The sequence below is a fragment of the Labeo rohita genome, chromosome 13 (genome assembly GCF_022985175.1).
Source record: "Labeo rohita strain BAU-BD-2019 chromosome 13, IGBB_LRoh.1.0, whole genome shotgun sequence".
In the NCBI taxonomy this organism is placed as follows: Eukaryota; Metazoa; Chordata; class Actinopteri; order Cypriniformes; family Cyprinidae; genus Labeo; species Labeo rohita.
The window spans coordinates 15,643,277-15,659,894 of NC_066881.1; the positions used below are offsets into that span (position 1 = coordinate 15,643,277).

The window sequence follows — 16,618 nt, forward strand, 5'->3', positions numbered from 1 at the left end:
GCTTCCAGAGTCCTATTCAACTACAGCAGCTCTCTATCTTTTATCAGAAAAAAAAAAAAAGTGATCGGACCAATTGAACTGAAAGAATGAAAACAAGTAAATGACACCAACCTACATCTAGGTTTACACGTTATCACAGAGCTGAAATATTTGAACTTCCTGTCAACAACAAAAGTATGTATGTGTTAATGCATAAAATATGCCAGCTTATCTCAGAAAACCAGTCAGCTGACACCACCTGTCTGTGAAAAGAATGAGGCACTCCAGAAAAAGAAACTACAGAAACAGTTTTATTTAAATGACTAACATACATTAAAAAAACTATTACTTCATATCAGCTAAAATGTGTACAGATGATCAGGTAGGAAAGATAAATATTTACATTCTGCATCTTTATTAGTGTACATTTACATCACATTTCTCTCCATTTGTAAACTATGTCTTGTAATGTAGGCTACATGGCTGCCGTCTCCAACATGTTTTAAGACAAGACATATTTTAAGTCATAAAATCTCTTTTAACAATCAAAATGTCACTTCAACGGAAATATACAAAGGTAGACAAAGCCGTTCACAGTCTTGAACAGAAGCAGACCAGACCAGCAGAGAGGAGAAACCTGACAACAACAAAATCCTGGACGGTAGCAGCAACATTTCGGATGATACTATGTTGGAGCGCATAAATTTCCACTGAAAAATTCTCAAAGGAGTGCTCTCTATCACATAATACAATATTTTTAAAAAGATAATTTAGATGAAAACCTTATCATTGTAGTTTCAGTGGAAAAATAAATACCCAAAACAACCATAACATTAATTATGTCCCAACTGTGACTGTTATATACAAGATAAATATATAAATACAACTGTGCATTAAATTAATGACTCAAGTAACAAACACCATTATAGGGATGGTTAATGCTTCTATCAACCACCAATCCAGTACTCAGTACAGTCAAAAAAACCAGGAAGGAACCACTTCATTCTGACTCTACCCATGGGTTAATCAAAGGTGAATCTAACATCAATCGTGCCTCAGCTGGTTTTACACACTGTTAACTTCAATGAATGAGAGCTGCAGTGAACTCATGACAGAAATATGCACAGAATGAGAGCGAGAACATGGGTGTCGTCCTTCCAGAGAATTCCAGCCAAATATGCCCAATTTAAAATGCTGGGAACCCGTCCAACCTGTCAGCACAGATAATTCAAGTTTCTGTGACATCATGAGGTGGAAACACTGAACTAGTATGCAGCAATACCCACACACCCAGGAGAGCATGTACAGGATGGAAGAAATTTACAAAGTGTTGGCAAATTAAAACATGAAGATGTACATTTAAATTAGGAATCTTTTGACAAATTGCACACTTGTTCTTTGACTACGAGCACAAGGATCTTGGCACACGCTACAACAAACAACATATGTTTCAGCTGGGTTCAGGCCATGTTATCAAGTCTGCAAAGAGTAAACAAACATGGACTTTTGAAGATTAGAAAACGTAGGGGGAGAAAAGTCACAGAGGACCCTTAGGATTCAAATCAGCCTCCAAAAATGTCTGGAAACATTTAAGTTCTCAACAGCAAAATCAAGAGTTGAATTTAACGCACTTTGTGCCTGAAACAGCATGAGACACGGCTATTACAGTCTGGCTGTTGTTTAGAAGAAACGCATACACCTTTATTATTCACCTTGCCTTAAAACATTAAATAAATATGTATTTGAACAAGGCAAACCATCAGAAATAAAATCACGCATTCAAACAAAGTTCAGGGCTGCATATCACTCAGTTTTGATGCCTGCGGGTTTTGAACCCTTCAGGTAAGACTGATAAAAGAAAGAAGTGAAGAGGAGCAGATAGCTGAGATACATAAGTGAAGCCCACACTATGTTATCTATGTAAGAAGGGCAATCCCCATCCTGCATCCATCGGTACACTAGCGCACTTACTGCCAGCCCCATGGCCATCTGAGCAATCTGGGAGGAAGTAATGATGATGGCGCAGGGTTTTGGCACACGGAGTCCAGCAGCTCGAGCCGCGTAGTAGCTGTACATGAGCGCGTGCACGGTGTAATTCATGGTCATGAACCAGCCACCACCGGCAACCTGGTCTTTGTAGGAATACCAGGAGTACACCAGCACGGTGATGTGATGATACCAGTGCAGGAAGATCAGCCGCTGCTTGCGCAGAACGATGAACATGGTGTCTCCTGAAAAAGTGAGGGTGTGTTAGAATACAATTATCTGGCAAAATAAACAATTAGAGTGATAATTAACATAAAAATGAAAATTTTGTGGGTCAATTTTTTTTTGGGTCCGTAAAGTAAAAGTCAGTGAGGTCCAATGTCATTTTGAACCCCACTCATTATAACAAAAAGAATCTCGTACTCTTAAAAATAAAGGTTCCAAAAGAGGGTTTTCACAATGATGTCATAGAAGAACCTTTTTTGGTTCCTCAAAGAACCTTTCAGTGAACAGTTCTTAAATAAAGCAATAAGCCCCAAGAAGCCGTGGTTTACAGTGGATTTATAACGGCTAAGGGGAGTTGTTAGGCACAAAGCAGAGCCATTATAAATTCACTGTAAACCATGGCTTGACAGGGCTTATTGCTTTTATAAAAGTGTTATTCCATACATGTAGTAAGGTTTCACAAAATAAAACGGAGCAAATAAAGTGCAATGATATTAATAAAAACATTATTTACACGCCAAACAATGTAGTGCCAAGCAACACACAAATGTAAACAAAGATGTGTTTGTAGAGTATTTACAACAGCTTTGGACACAGTTCAACCAACTAGAATCAAGGAACTGAACTATCCATTTTATAAAGAACCTTTTTTACACCTGTCGTTTACGACCCTTGAAAATTGAGACTTCTGAAAAAGATGCAGACTCCAGACTTTTGAAAACGATGGCATGGCTGCCCACATTCGCTCTGTGTCCTTGACAAACATGTAAACAATAACATCATGCTTATTATGAATAGTCATGTGACAAGCATTTTCGGTTGTGTAGCGTGGACAAAGATCGTTTCTAAAAAGGCAGTGAAAACAGCAATGTAGATGAGGATCATTTTCACTTTAAAACACTGGTTTAAATTGAAAACGTACTAGTGTAAACAGGGCTTTAGTGTGAAGAATAAAAAAAAAAAAAAAAAAAAATTTAATTATATACACGCACACATATACATATACATATATATACATATACATATATATATATACACAAATATATATATATATATATATATATATATATATATATATATATATATATATATATATATAAACAAACTTTTAGCACTATAAAGAACCTTTTGCCCAATAAAAACGATCCATTGAAGGTTCTTCAGGGAACCACAATGCCAATAAAGAAACTTTTTTTTTTTTTTTTTTTTTTTTTAATAAGAGTTGCAGGTTTGGAACAACATGAGGGTGAGCAAACGATAACACAATGGTGCTTTCTCCTGAAATAAATGAACAAGAAAATGCTCACCTAGCTCTGGGGCCTTGCTCAGCACGAAGGCACAAGCCCAGAACTTGCTTATCGGTCCATAGTAGAAGCTCTGATCGCAAACAGACTGTTTAAACCCACTGGTTTTGAGAATGTACAACATGAAACAACCGGTTCTCACCGCTCCAATGATACTGAAAGAGAAAAAGCATGATTTGTATATGAATATCATCCGTCACGACTGTAAAAGCATGACATTCATGGTAAACAATTCAGGCCTCTATAGTGAACTTTGGGGCGGGGAAAAAAAAAAAAGACTTTGGGCATGTCAGACAGAATCGTCGCTATAGTAGCAGGCAGTTTCTGTGTTAAACAAATCAATATCAAAACATTCACTAAGTGTTTAAAGTCCAGTTGCTGGGGGAGATCTAAAAAGCATGTGACCAGAGGTCACTGCTGCCTCCCAATCACAATATTCCATTGTTCTGTCCACAAGCATGCAAACAGTTACTTTGTGCTTGCTGTCATGTCTGTCCTCTTTTGAGATGGGACTAAGACGCCTTCCCCCGCCCAAATGAAACCAAACCCAACTTGAAACAATAGCCACCAAAGACTTAATAACATCATGAAGTGGTACATCTCACAAACTTGTCATTGGTATGCATTTTGGCATGTTCATGTTTCAAACAGCATTTCTGAAGCTAACAATAGATATTGTTTCCTATTGGTACAACCATATGTTACGTAACTCAATATCCAACAACGAAGTAAAACTACAAGGAGGTGTGAAACCTCCCGAAGGAGCATCACGAGAATCATCGATCATGAGCTTGTTTTTAGTTTTTGAGTATTGTGACTGTCTGGAAAATTAGTCAGTCTTACTGAAATAAGAGACAAAATATGCAGTTTCATTTTAAATGCTACTTTGGGAACCAAATTTAATGTTTTTATATATTTTAGTTGATTTAACTTTTATTTTAAGCAATAAAAATGTTGTTTCTTATGGTTTTACCTTTAGTTAATTATAATAACCTTTATACATAAGCAATTGCGGGGACAAATTTTTGTCCAAAAGTGTGCTGAATCGGACAAAACCATATTTTGTGATCATCTTCATAGGTAAAACTGTATAAAACCATTTTAACAACCATAAAAACGCAATTTTCTCTCAGGGCTAGGTCAAAGTATTTAAAATTTTATAGAAACACCAAGAAGTCTATGGAATGTCTCCATTTAGTGTGTAAATGTTTGTGTATTTAAATATAAGAATTGTGTATATAAATAAAACAAAGAGGGTCAGCCTAATACTCTCCTAAAACTGAACACTAGTTTTTACTTACCTAAAAATAGCCAAACTGAGGGACCACAGCAGTAACACTCTACGTAGATCAAGTTTTTGTCTTTCCTTCATTATGTGCTGCCCACCAAACACGAGCACTACATACACAGCACCGAATAAAAACGACTTTTTCCTGAAAGAGACAAAACAAAACACCAGAAAACGTATTTATACTTAACTTTCAAGCAGTGGTGGCAGGTGTATTAACACAGATAAATGTATAATTCAATCAAACACAATTCTTACCAGTTGTCCTGCATCCATTCAATAGCAAACCTCTCATCAAAGTGACGCTCGAAATCATACTCAGTCAGAGGAAGATGAAATTCAGTACCATTCATTTTTGAGTCACGTAGGCTACAACAATCTGCGATATAAAAGTGAGGATAATTCAGGTAAAAATTGCTGTCCGTTCTGACTTCTGTCCGCTCGACAGGGCGGCCACCAGTTAACTAGTCAACCTCAAACACACACCTGTGCACACACCTGTCCTATGTAAATCAGGGTGGAGTTTATAGTGAGGTTTAGGGAGTGACTCCCAGCCAATGGCTGGTTTTGCATTTCCTGAATGAAATACCAGTTTTCGCGATGCAGAGAAAGAGCAGAGAGTCTTTATGTAAAAATGGCAGTGTGTATACAAATGTAGATAGAGCGAGAAAAGCTGACTGACGATGTCTTCAGTGTTTTAAGACATGTAACCCAGAGCTGTGATAAAGACTCCTTACAATTCGGTATGCAAATAATAGCGAAACCATCGCTATAACGAATATAAACATTTCATTAAAATGATAAAATGTATAAAAGCCTAAATAGATTGTTGTGTGATATCAAGCTTCTATTTTTATTTTATCTTATATTTTTTTATTAATTATTATTTTCATTTAATCGACCACGAAGTTGAACGAATGCCCTAATAGCGAATGCCCCAGAATGCCCTAATTATGATATTTAGACCTATTTTTTTTTTTTTTAATATGTCGGCATAAAATAAATAAATAAATAAAATGTTCCTATATAGCAAAGTTAAAATGTGACCCTGGACCACAAAACCAGTCATAAGGGTCAATTTTTCCAAATTGAAATTTATACATCATCTGAAAGCTGGATAAATAAGCTTTCCATCGATGTATGGTTTGCTATGATAAAACAATATTTGGTCGAGATACAACTATTTGAAAATCTGGAGGGTGCAAAACAATTAAAATATTGAGAAAATCACCTTTAAAGTTGTCCAAATAAAGTTCTTAACATTGCATATTACTAATCAAAAATTAAGTTTTGATATATTTACAGTAGGAATTTTACAAAATATCTTCATGGAACATAATCTTTACTTAATATCCTAATGATTTTTGGCATTACTTTTGACCCATACAATGTATTTTTGGCTATTGCTACAAATATACCCCAGCGACTTAAGACTGGTTTTGTGGTCCAGGGTCACAAATAGAACTATTTTTTTGAATGTTAATTGTTTTGAGTGTGCTAATCAGTGAATCAACAGGCGAAATAGTCCAAATAAACGATATTATTATTTAGGATTGTTCAAAAAACGTTTCTTCTTTGCTTTTATAGCCTTTGAATTGCTGTAGGCTTAAAATTGCACATATTCTAATGAACTGAAACTGAAATTCCGAATTGCAACAAATAAAAATACGTAGAAAATACAAACTATAAATGGTATTGGTATTTTGCATACAATATTTGTTTATATTTCGCAAGTCTCTGCACCTGAGGGCGCTATTGCTATACTTATAGCTATCAGAAGCACTCAAGAAAACCAAAATGAAGGGTAATTAGAATCAGATTTGCACTACAAGACTTGCTGTAATACGTTTTATTTATTTATTTTCTATGGAAGATTACATTACCATCGTCAATAGAGAAATTACAGAATTAGTGTTTCAGTAGGCTACATTTTATTTGGGCAACGGTTTATGTAATCATTCTGCATTTAGATATTTTAATCTTAAAAATGACAAAACGTTAATAATGAGACTGAATTATTATTATGATTATGATTATTATTGCTATACTGGTTTGACAGAACCTGTGCAGGTCTGTCATTGCGCTCTGTAGTTCCCCTGCCAATCCTGTAGGTGGCGATGATTGCGCTTACAGTACAGTCAAAGCACAGAAGAAGTATGGCGTCTGTAGGAGAGTGATATTTGCTATATGATTTTAGTCTTTATTTAAACGATTTTGTTGGCAAGTAGCAGTCCTGGTTTAGCAAATTCATTCTGTTTTCAGACTTACCGAGCGGCTACGATGAGGATTTATCATTCTTTACTCAATGCTGCCAAGTCTAGGAAAGTGTTTGACTTTGGTGAGCGAGAGGTGGCGCATTGGTTCCCTGGACATATGGCTAAAGGTGCGTTATATATACTGAAAACCACTAAATCTGTTTAATTTAGTGTTACAGTTCTTTGAGACCGGGGCCATAAATGATTAACAACGAGTGCATTTTAATCATTCAGCACGAATCAAATATAAACATGTACTGTAGGTGTCTAAAGCTATTCTCATGTTTATTATAATAGAATCTTAAGTTTGAAAATGAATTTTATTCTACAGAATTATGCCCATCATTGTGACTTTCTCTTGTTAGGACTCAAGCAGATGAGAGCCAGTCTAAGGAAGGTTGATTGCATCCTAGAGATCCATGATGCCAGAATATCCTTTTTATTACAGAGAATGTAGTCTATGTTTTGAATGATCAACCCTTGGTGTTTTTCAAAGACCTTCTTTAACTGGCCAACATACCCTTTTCTGGAAGAAATCCTTCATTTCAAGAGAGCCTTGATGTCCGGCCACACATACTCGTACTGAACAAGATGGATCTGGCAGACACGTCAAAAAAACAGGTCTTATATTTTTAAGCATTTCTTAAATGTTTTGAACTTCAAGAACTCAAATGATGTGCTAACGAAAACAGGATTTAACAGGGTTTTTTAATCTCACCAGAGCATTCTAAAGCAGCTTGACAGAGAAGGTGTGAGGAATGTTTTATTCACAGACTGTTTAAGACAACGAGATGAGAATGTAAAAAAGGTGAGCGGTGTCAGACGTTACATCAGATATTTCTAAATAAATGCTCTATTTCTAAATTAAAAGCTGGAAAACCTAGCACATTATAATTTTAAACATTCCGTCTTTCACTGTCTGATGTTCCAGATTGTTCCTCTTGTGACAGAGCTGATAGAAAGCGGGTCTCGTTTTCACAGAGAAGAGGTGAATTTCAATTATTTCAGTGGCTAACATTTTGCTGTCAAGATTTCTGACTTTGTTGTTTAATTTTTGTGTAGGACCGAAGTTACTGTCTTATGGTCATTGGCGTGCCGAATGTGGGGAAATCGTCACTGATTAATGCTTTAAGAAGAACATATTTGAAAAAAGGTATTTATTTTATGCTTTGAAGAAAAATACTTTTCTTCGTGCAGTCATTTGAATTTAACAAACAAACTGATGTCCACAACATTACATATTTTTATTACTGTCAGGCAAAGCTTCAAAAGTAGGAGGTGAACCAGGAATTACAAAAGCTGTCCTGACCAAAATTCAGGTATCAGATATAATTATTCAGTAGATTCAATAGGGTGAATGTGTTTGCACAAAAATGTAAATAAAATTTTGTTTTACTAGGTCTGTGAGAGACCCATAATTCATTTATTGGACACCCCAGGAGTCCTGCCACCTAGAATAGAGAACATAGAGACAGGAATGAAACTCGCTTTATGTGGTAAGTCCGCAAATTTCAGAGAAATAATGCGTATTTTAGTATATAACTATTATACGGTTATTATTGCAAGGTGATGAATGTGTCTCCTTTTCAAACAGGTACCATTTTGGACCATTTAGTTGGTGAAGATGTCATTGCAGATTATCTGCTTTTTTCACTAAACAGATTGGAAAGATTTAGGTAGGTTTTGCAATAGCGTTGGCCGATATGCTCAATTTTCATATCGTCTTAACGTCAGCCTGTGAGATCGCCGATACACGATATTATCATGCTAATTTATTTAATTACTTACTTACTTAGTTTCATTGCGGGTGTTGTGCCCATTTTAGGATTAGGCAATCAGGTAGCAATTTCAATGAGAGGGGGTAATGATTTGGCAGGGGGTCGAAAATGGGCACAACACCGGCAAAAGAACCGACACCAGCATAAGGCTAAAAGCAGCCTAATGTTTTTAATATGACTTAATTTGTGTTTAACATGATAGCAATTTAATGTAAGCATTAGTAACTTAAATGTTTCTATTTCTTTAGGTATTCTAATACCAGCTACAAAAAACAAGCAAAGAACATTTAGCCTACGTTATCAAAGAACACCATTGCTGACTAGCCTAGTGTGAGTTTATGCACTTTAAAAAACACTCCGCTGCCATAAGTGAATACAATGGTTACGTCACTGTATGATGAATACATTTCTTACTCCTTATTCCACTGCATGTCTGTGGCGCGAAGGGAGGCATTTCCCCCTAAAACGAGTTACTGCCCCACTTTTCCATCGCCTCCCCTCCTTGCTGAACGGGATCGGTTTCAAAAGTGAAAGTCAAACCGCAAAAACAGCACAAACCACAAAAAAAAGCAGCGTCAGCAACTGCAAGCAATTACAGATTGTATGCTTCCCACCCGAAACCGGTGAAAAAACCAGCATATGCTGGTAGGTATGTTTTGATGCTGGAATGCTGGTTAGGTAGGTTTTAGTGCTGGTTTAAGCTGGTCCTTTGCTGGTTTAAGCTGGTCCTTTGCTGGTTTTTGCTGGTCATGTTGCTGGGCAAGGACCAGCATGAACCAGCAACACGACCAACATAAACCAGCTAAGGACCAACATAAACCAGCAAAGGACCAGCTTAAACCAGCATCAAAACCTACCTAACCAGCATTCCAGCATCAAAACATACCTACCAGCATATGCTGGTTTTTTGACCGTGCTCACCGTGATTTGTGCCTTTGTGTTTATACCAGCCACGGATAATTTTTGATGGATAATAATAATAATCGTCTTGCTGTCGTCAAAGGCAGCAGCAGGCAATATCTCTGACTATCGTCGATACACGATACTATCGTCTATCGGCACAACCCTATTTTGCAATGCAAATCAATGGAAAGTTTTGGGAAAATATACAAGCAGCAGCCATCAATAATGATTGTGACAATTTCTTTTGTAGTTATGTTGAAAAGTACAATCTTGAAGAGCCTTGCGATGATATTCAGCACGTGCTGAAGTGTATAGCAGTAAAGCTCGGCAAGACCAAGCGTGTGAAGGCCATCACTGGAGTTGGTGAGTCGATTCATTCAAGTTCAATTTTCATTTTAGTGATTACACACAATAAATCAACCTCACTTAATCTTCTTAAAGGGATAATTCACTCAAAAATGAAAATTCTGTCATGAATTACTCACCCTCATTTCGTTCCAAACCTGTAAGGCCTTCGTTCATCTTTAAAACACAAATTAAGATATTTTTGATGAAATCTGAGAGCTTTTCTGACCCTGCATAGACAGCAATGCAGCTGACACATTTAAGGCCCAGAAAGGTAGTAAGGACATTGTTAAAATAGACTATGTGAAATCATTGGTTCAGCCTGAATTTTATAAAGCTATAAGAATACTTTTTGTGCACAAAGAAAAAACAATGTCCTGTGTTTCGAAGATGAACAAAGGGCTTACGGGTTTGGAATGACATGAGTAATTAATGACAGAATTTTCATTTTTGGGTGAACTGTCCCTTTAAAATATTGAAGCATTCACTTTTAAATGAAACATAACTCATTGATTGTATTTAACCAATAACACATCAATTGTTTAGGCAACATCACAGTCCAGTTACCAGACTACAGTGCAGCAGCCTACGATTTCATCAGAGCATTTCGGAAAGGAGAACTTGGGAAAGTTATGCTTGATTAACAGGGTTCTAAGTAGCTGATTTGCAACTATTGCAATGAAAGCCTGACCTTACTGTATGTATGTTCAAGACTGGACACTGAGCACAAAAGAGAAGCACTTTTTACTTTTAATGTTTTAATTAAAAGGTGGTGCACAGGGAATTTTGGCCACGGCTTTGTTTTTATTATGTAGTTATCAGAAAAGGTGCATTAAATATATTATTTTTCCTCATTACTGCAATTGAAAGTTTAATTTGATAAGCATTTAGTATCCTGTATGTAAAAATTATACATACAAAGATTACAACCAAAGAAACACTTCATAAAATATCTGGCATGTAATTGCTTTGATTTCTAAAATTATAATTTGGGAAATATATCTAACAGCTAACAAAGAGAGTTTGATAGTGTTTTATACAAAAAAAACATCTTTAATTTCTTTGAGTTTTTAAACACTTGTGCACTTAATACATACTGCATTCACATTGTTTCAAGGGTTATCAAAAATCTCTACTATAAATACAAAATTGTTTAAATACATCAAATGTTCAAAGCATGACTAAAGTAGAAATGTAAAACGAGGACATTTTCACACCCAAAACAATGGAAGTACTGGTACAGCTAGAAATACAGTTTTCTAGTTTTCTCTTGTTCAATCTACGTACAATTATTAATTAAACAAATATTATTAAACAGACAAAGGTTCATATAAAAAGGTTCACATAAATCTCAAGAACAGTGGAGTTTGACCAACAGTGCAGCAGCACAACAATAACACAGTTTTTTCGCCATCCAGTACATGATGTAACCAGCATAATTTAAGTAGTCTATAGTTGTATAGATACTAATGCTCCTGTTGAAGCAAACTATGCAGTCTAACCTTTCAGATCCTATTCCTAACTTGTTTACTAAACTAAATAGAGGTTTTGAATCTTTCATCTTCTCATATCCGTTTTGTTGTGCAATAAAGTACACATTTTTAAACATAGGTGTTGCACAGTAACATACATAAGCAGCTTATTAAGCTGTGCTGAACTGTCTTAAAACTGCCTCAAGGGGCAAAGTAAATGACAAAGTTTATTGGTAAGAGCAGAGCGGAAAGTCTAGTGGTAGTGGAGTCGTGCACTATTGCATTTGATGTCCTGGCGAGGTAGAGCTCCCAGTCTGTTCTGTTACTGTAGTAATCATCTCCATGCTCGGAGCTGTCATCCGGTCGACGTTGGGCCGACGCGTACCATCCTCCCGCTCCCAGCGCCACCGCAGCCCCGGCCGCCGCTGCCGCTGCCACCCGCACAGCAGGGGAGCCTCGGGTTCGGGAAGTACGGCCTCCTCGGGCGCTGCCCCGCGCTGAACCCCTGGCTCCTCCCCTGCCGCCTTTGGATATCACCTGATCGCACAGTAAGGCTGAAAGCAGGAGAAATATCCAGCAGGTGGCAACAGCCCTGTTCATTCTGGATCACCCTGGGAATGGAAGAAAAGCATGGAGATGATTACGAAAAAACAAATCCTCTGAATAAATGTAAAAGCTCTGCTGAACTTCTTTGTATCTGCTTAATTTACCCAGTATTACAGTGGCTCCTAATTGTATTCTGACACATTAACCCTCTGGGTTCAGAGGGCTTTTGGGGCCCTGGAGAAGTTCTGACATGCCCTGACATTTTTTCTGTGTGTGTAGGTTTTTTTTTTTTTTTTTTTACATATTAATGGCTAAAGTCTGATTACACTGTAAGTCAGCACAAACTGCGCTACAATAATATGTGAGCAGCATATGTGTACAAGTTTGTAGTTTTGAGAATACAACATTTATGCGTATCATTTTCTAAAATCATTCATATTTAAAATGTACGAATGCCACTGGTTTATAAGTGGTTTTCAACCAGGAGGTTCAGGACCCACTTGGATCCCTCAAAATGACTTCAAAGGATTTAAAATGGGCCAAACTTACAAAATTTGAATCCAATATATATCCATTAGCCTAATTTTAAAAGTGTGGTTTCTAGAATTGGAAAGGTCATGTATATTTAAAGAAGTAGTCATGGGGCATTTGAATATTGTTGTGGAAAATATGGGGCCTTAGAGAAAAAATGTTAAGAACTACTGCATTAGATAAAATATTTAAAACTCCCAGTAGTATTTGGAGACTTTGTCATATTTTGTGGAACGGGTGCATACTTCATGTGATAAATTACACCTGCTAGTACACCTCTTAACTTGAGTGAATGTTGCAGAATTAAAAAATGTAAAATGCTTCAGAAGAAAAAAATAATTAGCTTATTTTTACATTGCATTTCATTTTACTGTAAAATAATATTTACTTTTTGTTTTCTTATTTGGTTATTACCAGAATTTCTTATGCAATGTGTCACATTTATTTTACATTTTATCCAAAATTTACTTTATTTTTGTAAACAGTTGCTATTTATGTATGTATGAATGTGTGTACCTATCTGTCTATCCAATATTTTTTTTGTCATGTGTTTTACCCTGATGGCTTTGTGTGGGTAAACGGTTTTTATATTTTATTGTCAGCGCATTTATTATGGTAAAACAATACATTAAATAATATATTAATATAATAACCTTTAAATAAAAATAATTTTATGTTTCATTCACAGATCGCACCTGGATTAATATTTTTTCTCAAATATATAAGGACATCCATGCATTACACAAAAGTCGCTTGTCCAATTTACCTGTTTAACAAAGGTTGCTATTTTGTTAAGTTTGATCGGAGATTACTGTGTCTCCATATGTGTATACATATAATATTAACAGACACCAAAGAAAAACATACCGATGATGGCTAATGAACTCATATTTTTAATGAAATTAAACATTAAACTGTCTTCGTTTTAATGTCTTCCTTTAAAATGTGGTATTTACTGTCGTGTGTGTAATGAAGCGATGAAATGGTAATAAATCAGGCTATTCTCCAACTAGGTCACTAGAAATACAGCTATTTACGGCTCACAATATCTGCTAGAGAGGTCAGAAGACTATATTTCCTTAACCTTGTGTTATTCTTACTATACAAGAAACACAATACAATATATGACGAGAAAAATGCGATTTACACAGATCGTTCGCCTGGTCATCAATTCAAAATGGTTTCGATATCAATAATTCATTTTGGCTTTTAGAACACGTTAATTCAACCCATTGCCATTTGCAGCCTCTATGAGAAAAGACACAGATATGTAATAATATGACGGTATTCACTCGACATCCACTGATGTTCACACAAACGCAAGGCGTTTCAGAGTGTCGCGACTGTGTCTGTGTAGTAGCATGTGTATGATCAGGTTTATGGATGCTATATCTCTGCAACAACCCGTTATTATGCATGTTCAAATGTTTTAATCTTTAGCCATATCGAGGTACTTACCTTCGTTTGTGCCCGTGTCCACAGAATATCCCACGGTATCTCACTATCATGTGTGAGATCAAATAAAATGCATGCGTTATGTAAGGCAGCACTGCACGTAGTGTGTGCTGCTACTGAAGATGAATTAAAACATGGCAGGTGTAGTCATCAGGTTTGCTGCTGTAGTAAAAAAAAAAAAAAAAAAGCCTGTGTGCAATGTAAAGGAAAAGCAGCTGAATGCATTTAGATGAGTATTATGTTGTTTAAATGCTTTTCTAAAAGATTGACTATAAAATGCTTGTAAGTATGATATTAATATATTAATATGTAAGTCATGGAATGGTCTCGGGACACAGCCAATGTTCTGGAACTGTTCATTAGATTTTAAAACCATAGACGAGGCAATCTTGAACACAATAAATAAGTACAGGCATATTCATCATATTTTTCCCGTAAGAGCGGGCATGGTCATTTGTAAATTTAATGTATCTGGCTTCCAGTCTCATCCGCTTTCAGCTGTTTTTAGCTGTACAAAACAGCTTTCTTCCGCATTGAAAAATAAGGTGGATAATAGTGGGTTTGCACTTGCGTCAGGATTTGGTCACTTACCCGGATGCACGGCCATATCGGCGATACTCTGATGTAAACAACAGCATGGATTGCACAGTAAATGTACTGCTGAATACGTTGTTCTGCTAATTTATGCTATCAAAACCATGGAAAAAATGTGTGGAAGCTGCTAAGTCATATAGAGAAGGACTTAGTAAGCAGGAAAGGGCACAATATTTTGACAAACTATAGTTAATAGGTGGTAAAGATATGTACGAGCAGTATTAATTAAGATATTATCTTATTATTTTAACACCTGACCGGAAATTATAAAAACAAACACGAATGTTGTCAAGATTCTTGCCCTGGAAATCCTGGTTTAGTTTGGCCAACCACAAACGCCTTTTGTTCCTCAGACAGTGTTTTGCACTCTTCTCCTTGATTTGTTATAACTTTTGCCAGTCTATAGTACTCCAAATGTTTTTCCAAGTAGTACAGCCCAAAACATGACAATAATTGACCATTTATTCCAGCAATAATCAGCAAAATTTGTGAGTTTCATTCGGTTCAGTGGATTTGTATACATTCAGTGCCACCAATATGGCTGACTGATGACACATCTTGAAAACACCCTATAGTGTGTATCTGATCATATTTTATACACAATCCAAATTCATCTTTTGAAGTTGTTTTGTAAATGTTCGAATGATTTTGTAAGCTTTAATTATGAATTTGACCTTATTTATTAAGGTGGTAGCACATTCTGATGCCCGTATTGAGACTATCAGGATGCGCTACTCCTTTATCCACCTTATTTTTCAGTGTGGAAGTAAGCTGTTTGCTGGAAACGTATTAGACTTCTGGTTCATAAGCCATCGTAGGGAAATAACAAGAAGAATAACGAAGTGCAGTAAACTGTAAAACTGCACTACAAACCAGTCTGTTCATAATTAAGATAATACATTATAATAATATGGTAAGACACACCAGTTTGCAATATCAAGCAGTAAACAAGCTGTTTTGTACAGCTAAAAATAGCTAGATGCTGATGAAACCAAAAGACAGACGCATTAAATTAACAAATGGCTGCGCCTGCTTTTAAGGGAAAAATAAGGTGGATTAGAGCAGCTTTATTAAGGCACAGCAACTTTCTGATGAAACGTTAAATCAACCCCTGTAAAAAAGAGCGTCCTTCAGATGAGGGATTAAACTGGCCTCCTGACTTTCTGCAGTCATTAATTCCCCACTTTAATTATGAATTTGACCTCATTTATTATAGGAGAGCTCCACTTCCAAAACAACAATTTACAAATAATTTACTCACCCCCTTGTCATTCAAGATGTTCATGTCTTCTTTCTTCAGTTGTAAAGAAATTATGTTTTTTGAGGAAAACATTTCAGCATTTTTCTTCATATAATGGACTGGTATTGTGCCCCGATTTTGAACTTCCAAAATCCAGTTTAAATGCGGCTTCAAACGATCCCAAATGCAGTTGTAGATGATCCCAGCCAAGAAAGAATGGTCTTATGTAGCGTAATGATCAGTTATTTTAATAAAAAAAGAATACAATTTATATACTTTTTATTGCCAAACGCTCGTCTTGTCTTACTCTGCTTGGACTGTTTTTGTTCCCGTTCTTGACAGTTAGGGAATGTCGAAAAACTCCCATCTCATGTTCTCCCTCAACTTCAAAATCGTCTTATATTGTTGTTTTACCTTTTTTTGTTAAGGGTGCTTGATTCTCTTTGCATGTTCACGTTGCAAAGACTGGGTCGGTACTTTTGCAGCGATGTAAGATGATTTTGAAATGATTTTTGAAGTTGAGGGAGAAAATACGATTGGAGTTTTTTGACATACCCTAACTGTCTTGAGCCAGAATACACAGAGTTCATGGAGAGAAAGGCAAGATGAGCGTTTGAGATTAAAAAGTATTTAAATTGTATTTTTTTAATAAAAATAACCGATCGTTTCGCTAGATAAGACCCTTCTTCCTCGGCTGGGATCATTTACAACCGCATT

At 36.2% G+C, this 16,618-nt stretch overlaps 3 protein-coding genes across 4 annotated transcripts; 1 reads left to right on the forward strand and 2 right to left on the reverse strand.

Annotated features, from left to right (window-relative positions):
• Nucleotides 1–308: 308 nt before the first annotated feature.
• elovl6l (ELOVL family member 6, elongation of long chain fatty acids like) lies at nt 309–5,286 on the reverse strand. The gene is made up of 4 exons (XM_051125164.1): nt 5,041–5,286; nt 4,796–4,927; nt 3,498–3,649; nt 309–2,210 (listed from the first exon to the last, which is right to left on the reverse strand). Exons 1-4 carry the CDS (start codon nt 5,133–5,135, stop codon nt 1,783–1,785), a joined length of 807 nt encoding a protein of 268 aa, XP_050981121.1. The 5' UTR covers nt 5,136–5,286; the 3' UTR covers nt 309–1,782.
• Nucleotides 5,287–6,912: 1,626 nt separating this feature from the next.
• On the forward strand, nt 6,913–11,270 carry mtg1 (mitochondrial ribosome-associated GTPase 1). 2 transcript variants are annotated; one of them, XM_051126898.1, is made up of 11 exons: nt 6,913–7,165; nt 7,403–7,467; nt 7,554–7,658; nt 7,759–7,845; nt 7,969–8,025; nt 8,100–8,190; nt 8,295–8,356; nt 8,437–8,533; nt 8,632–8,713; nt 9,969–10,081; nt 10,610–11,270. In XM_051126898.1, the coding sequence occupies exons 1-11, from the start codon at nt 7,063–7,065 to the stop codon at nt 10,705–10,707; spliced, it is 960 nt and encodes a 319-aa protein (XP_050982855.1). In that variant the 5' UTR covers nt 6,913–7,062; the 3' UTR covers nt 10,708–11,270. The 2 variants fall into 2 exon arrangements, with proteins under 2 accessions (XP_050982855.1, XP_050982856.1); XM_051126899.1 differs by lacking the exon at nt 10,610–11,270 and adding an exon at nt 9,064–9,145 and having other exon boundaries at nt 9,969–10,079.
• A 466-nt stretch (nt 11,271–11,736) lies between these two features.
• sprn (shadow of prion protein) lies at nt 11,737–12,135 on the reverse strand. Its single transcript, XM_051126130.1, has one exon. It carries the CDS (start codon nt 12,133–12,135, stop codon nt 11,737–11,739), a length of 399 nt encoding a protein of 132 aa, XP_050982087.1.
• Between the last annotated feature and the right edge of the window lie 4,483 nt (nt 12,136–16,618).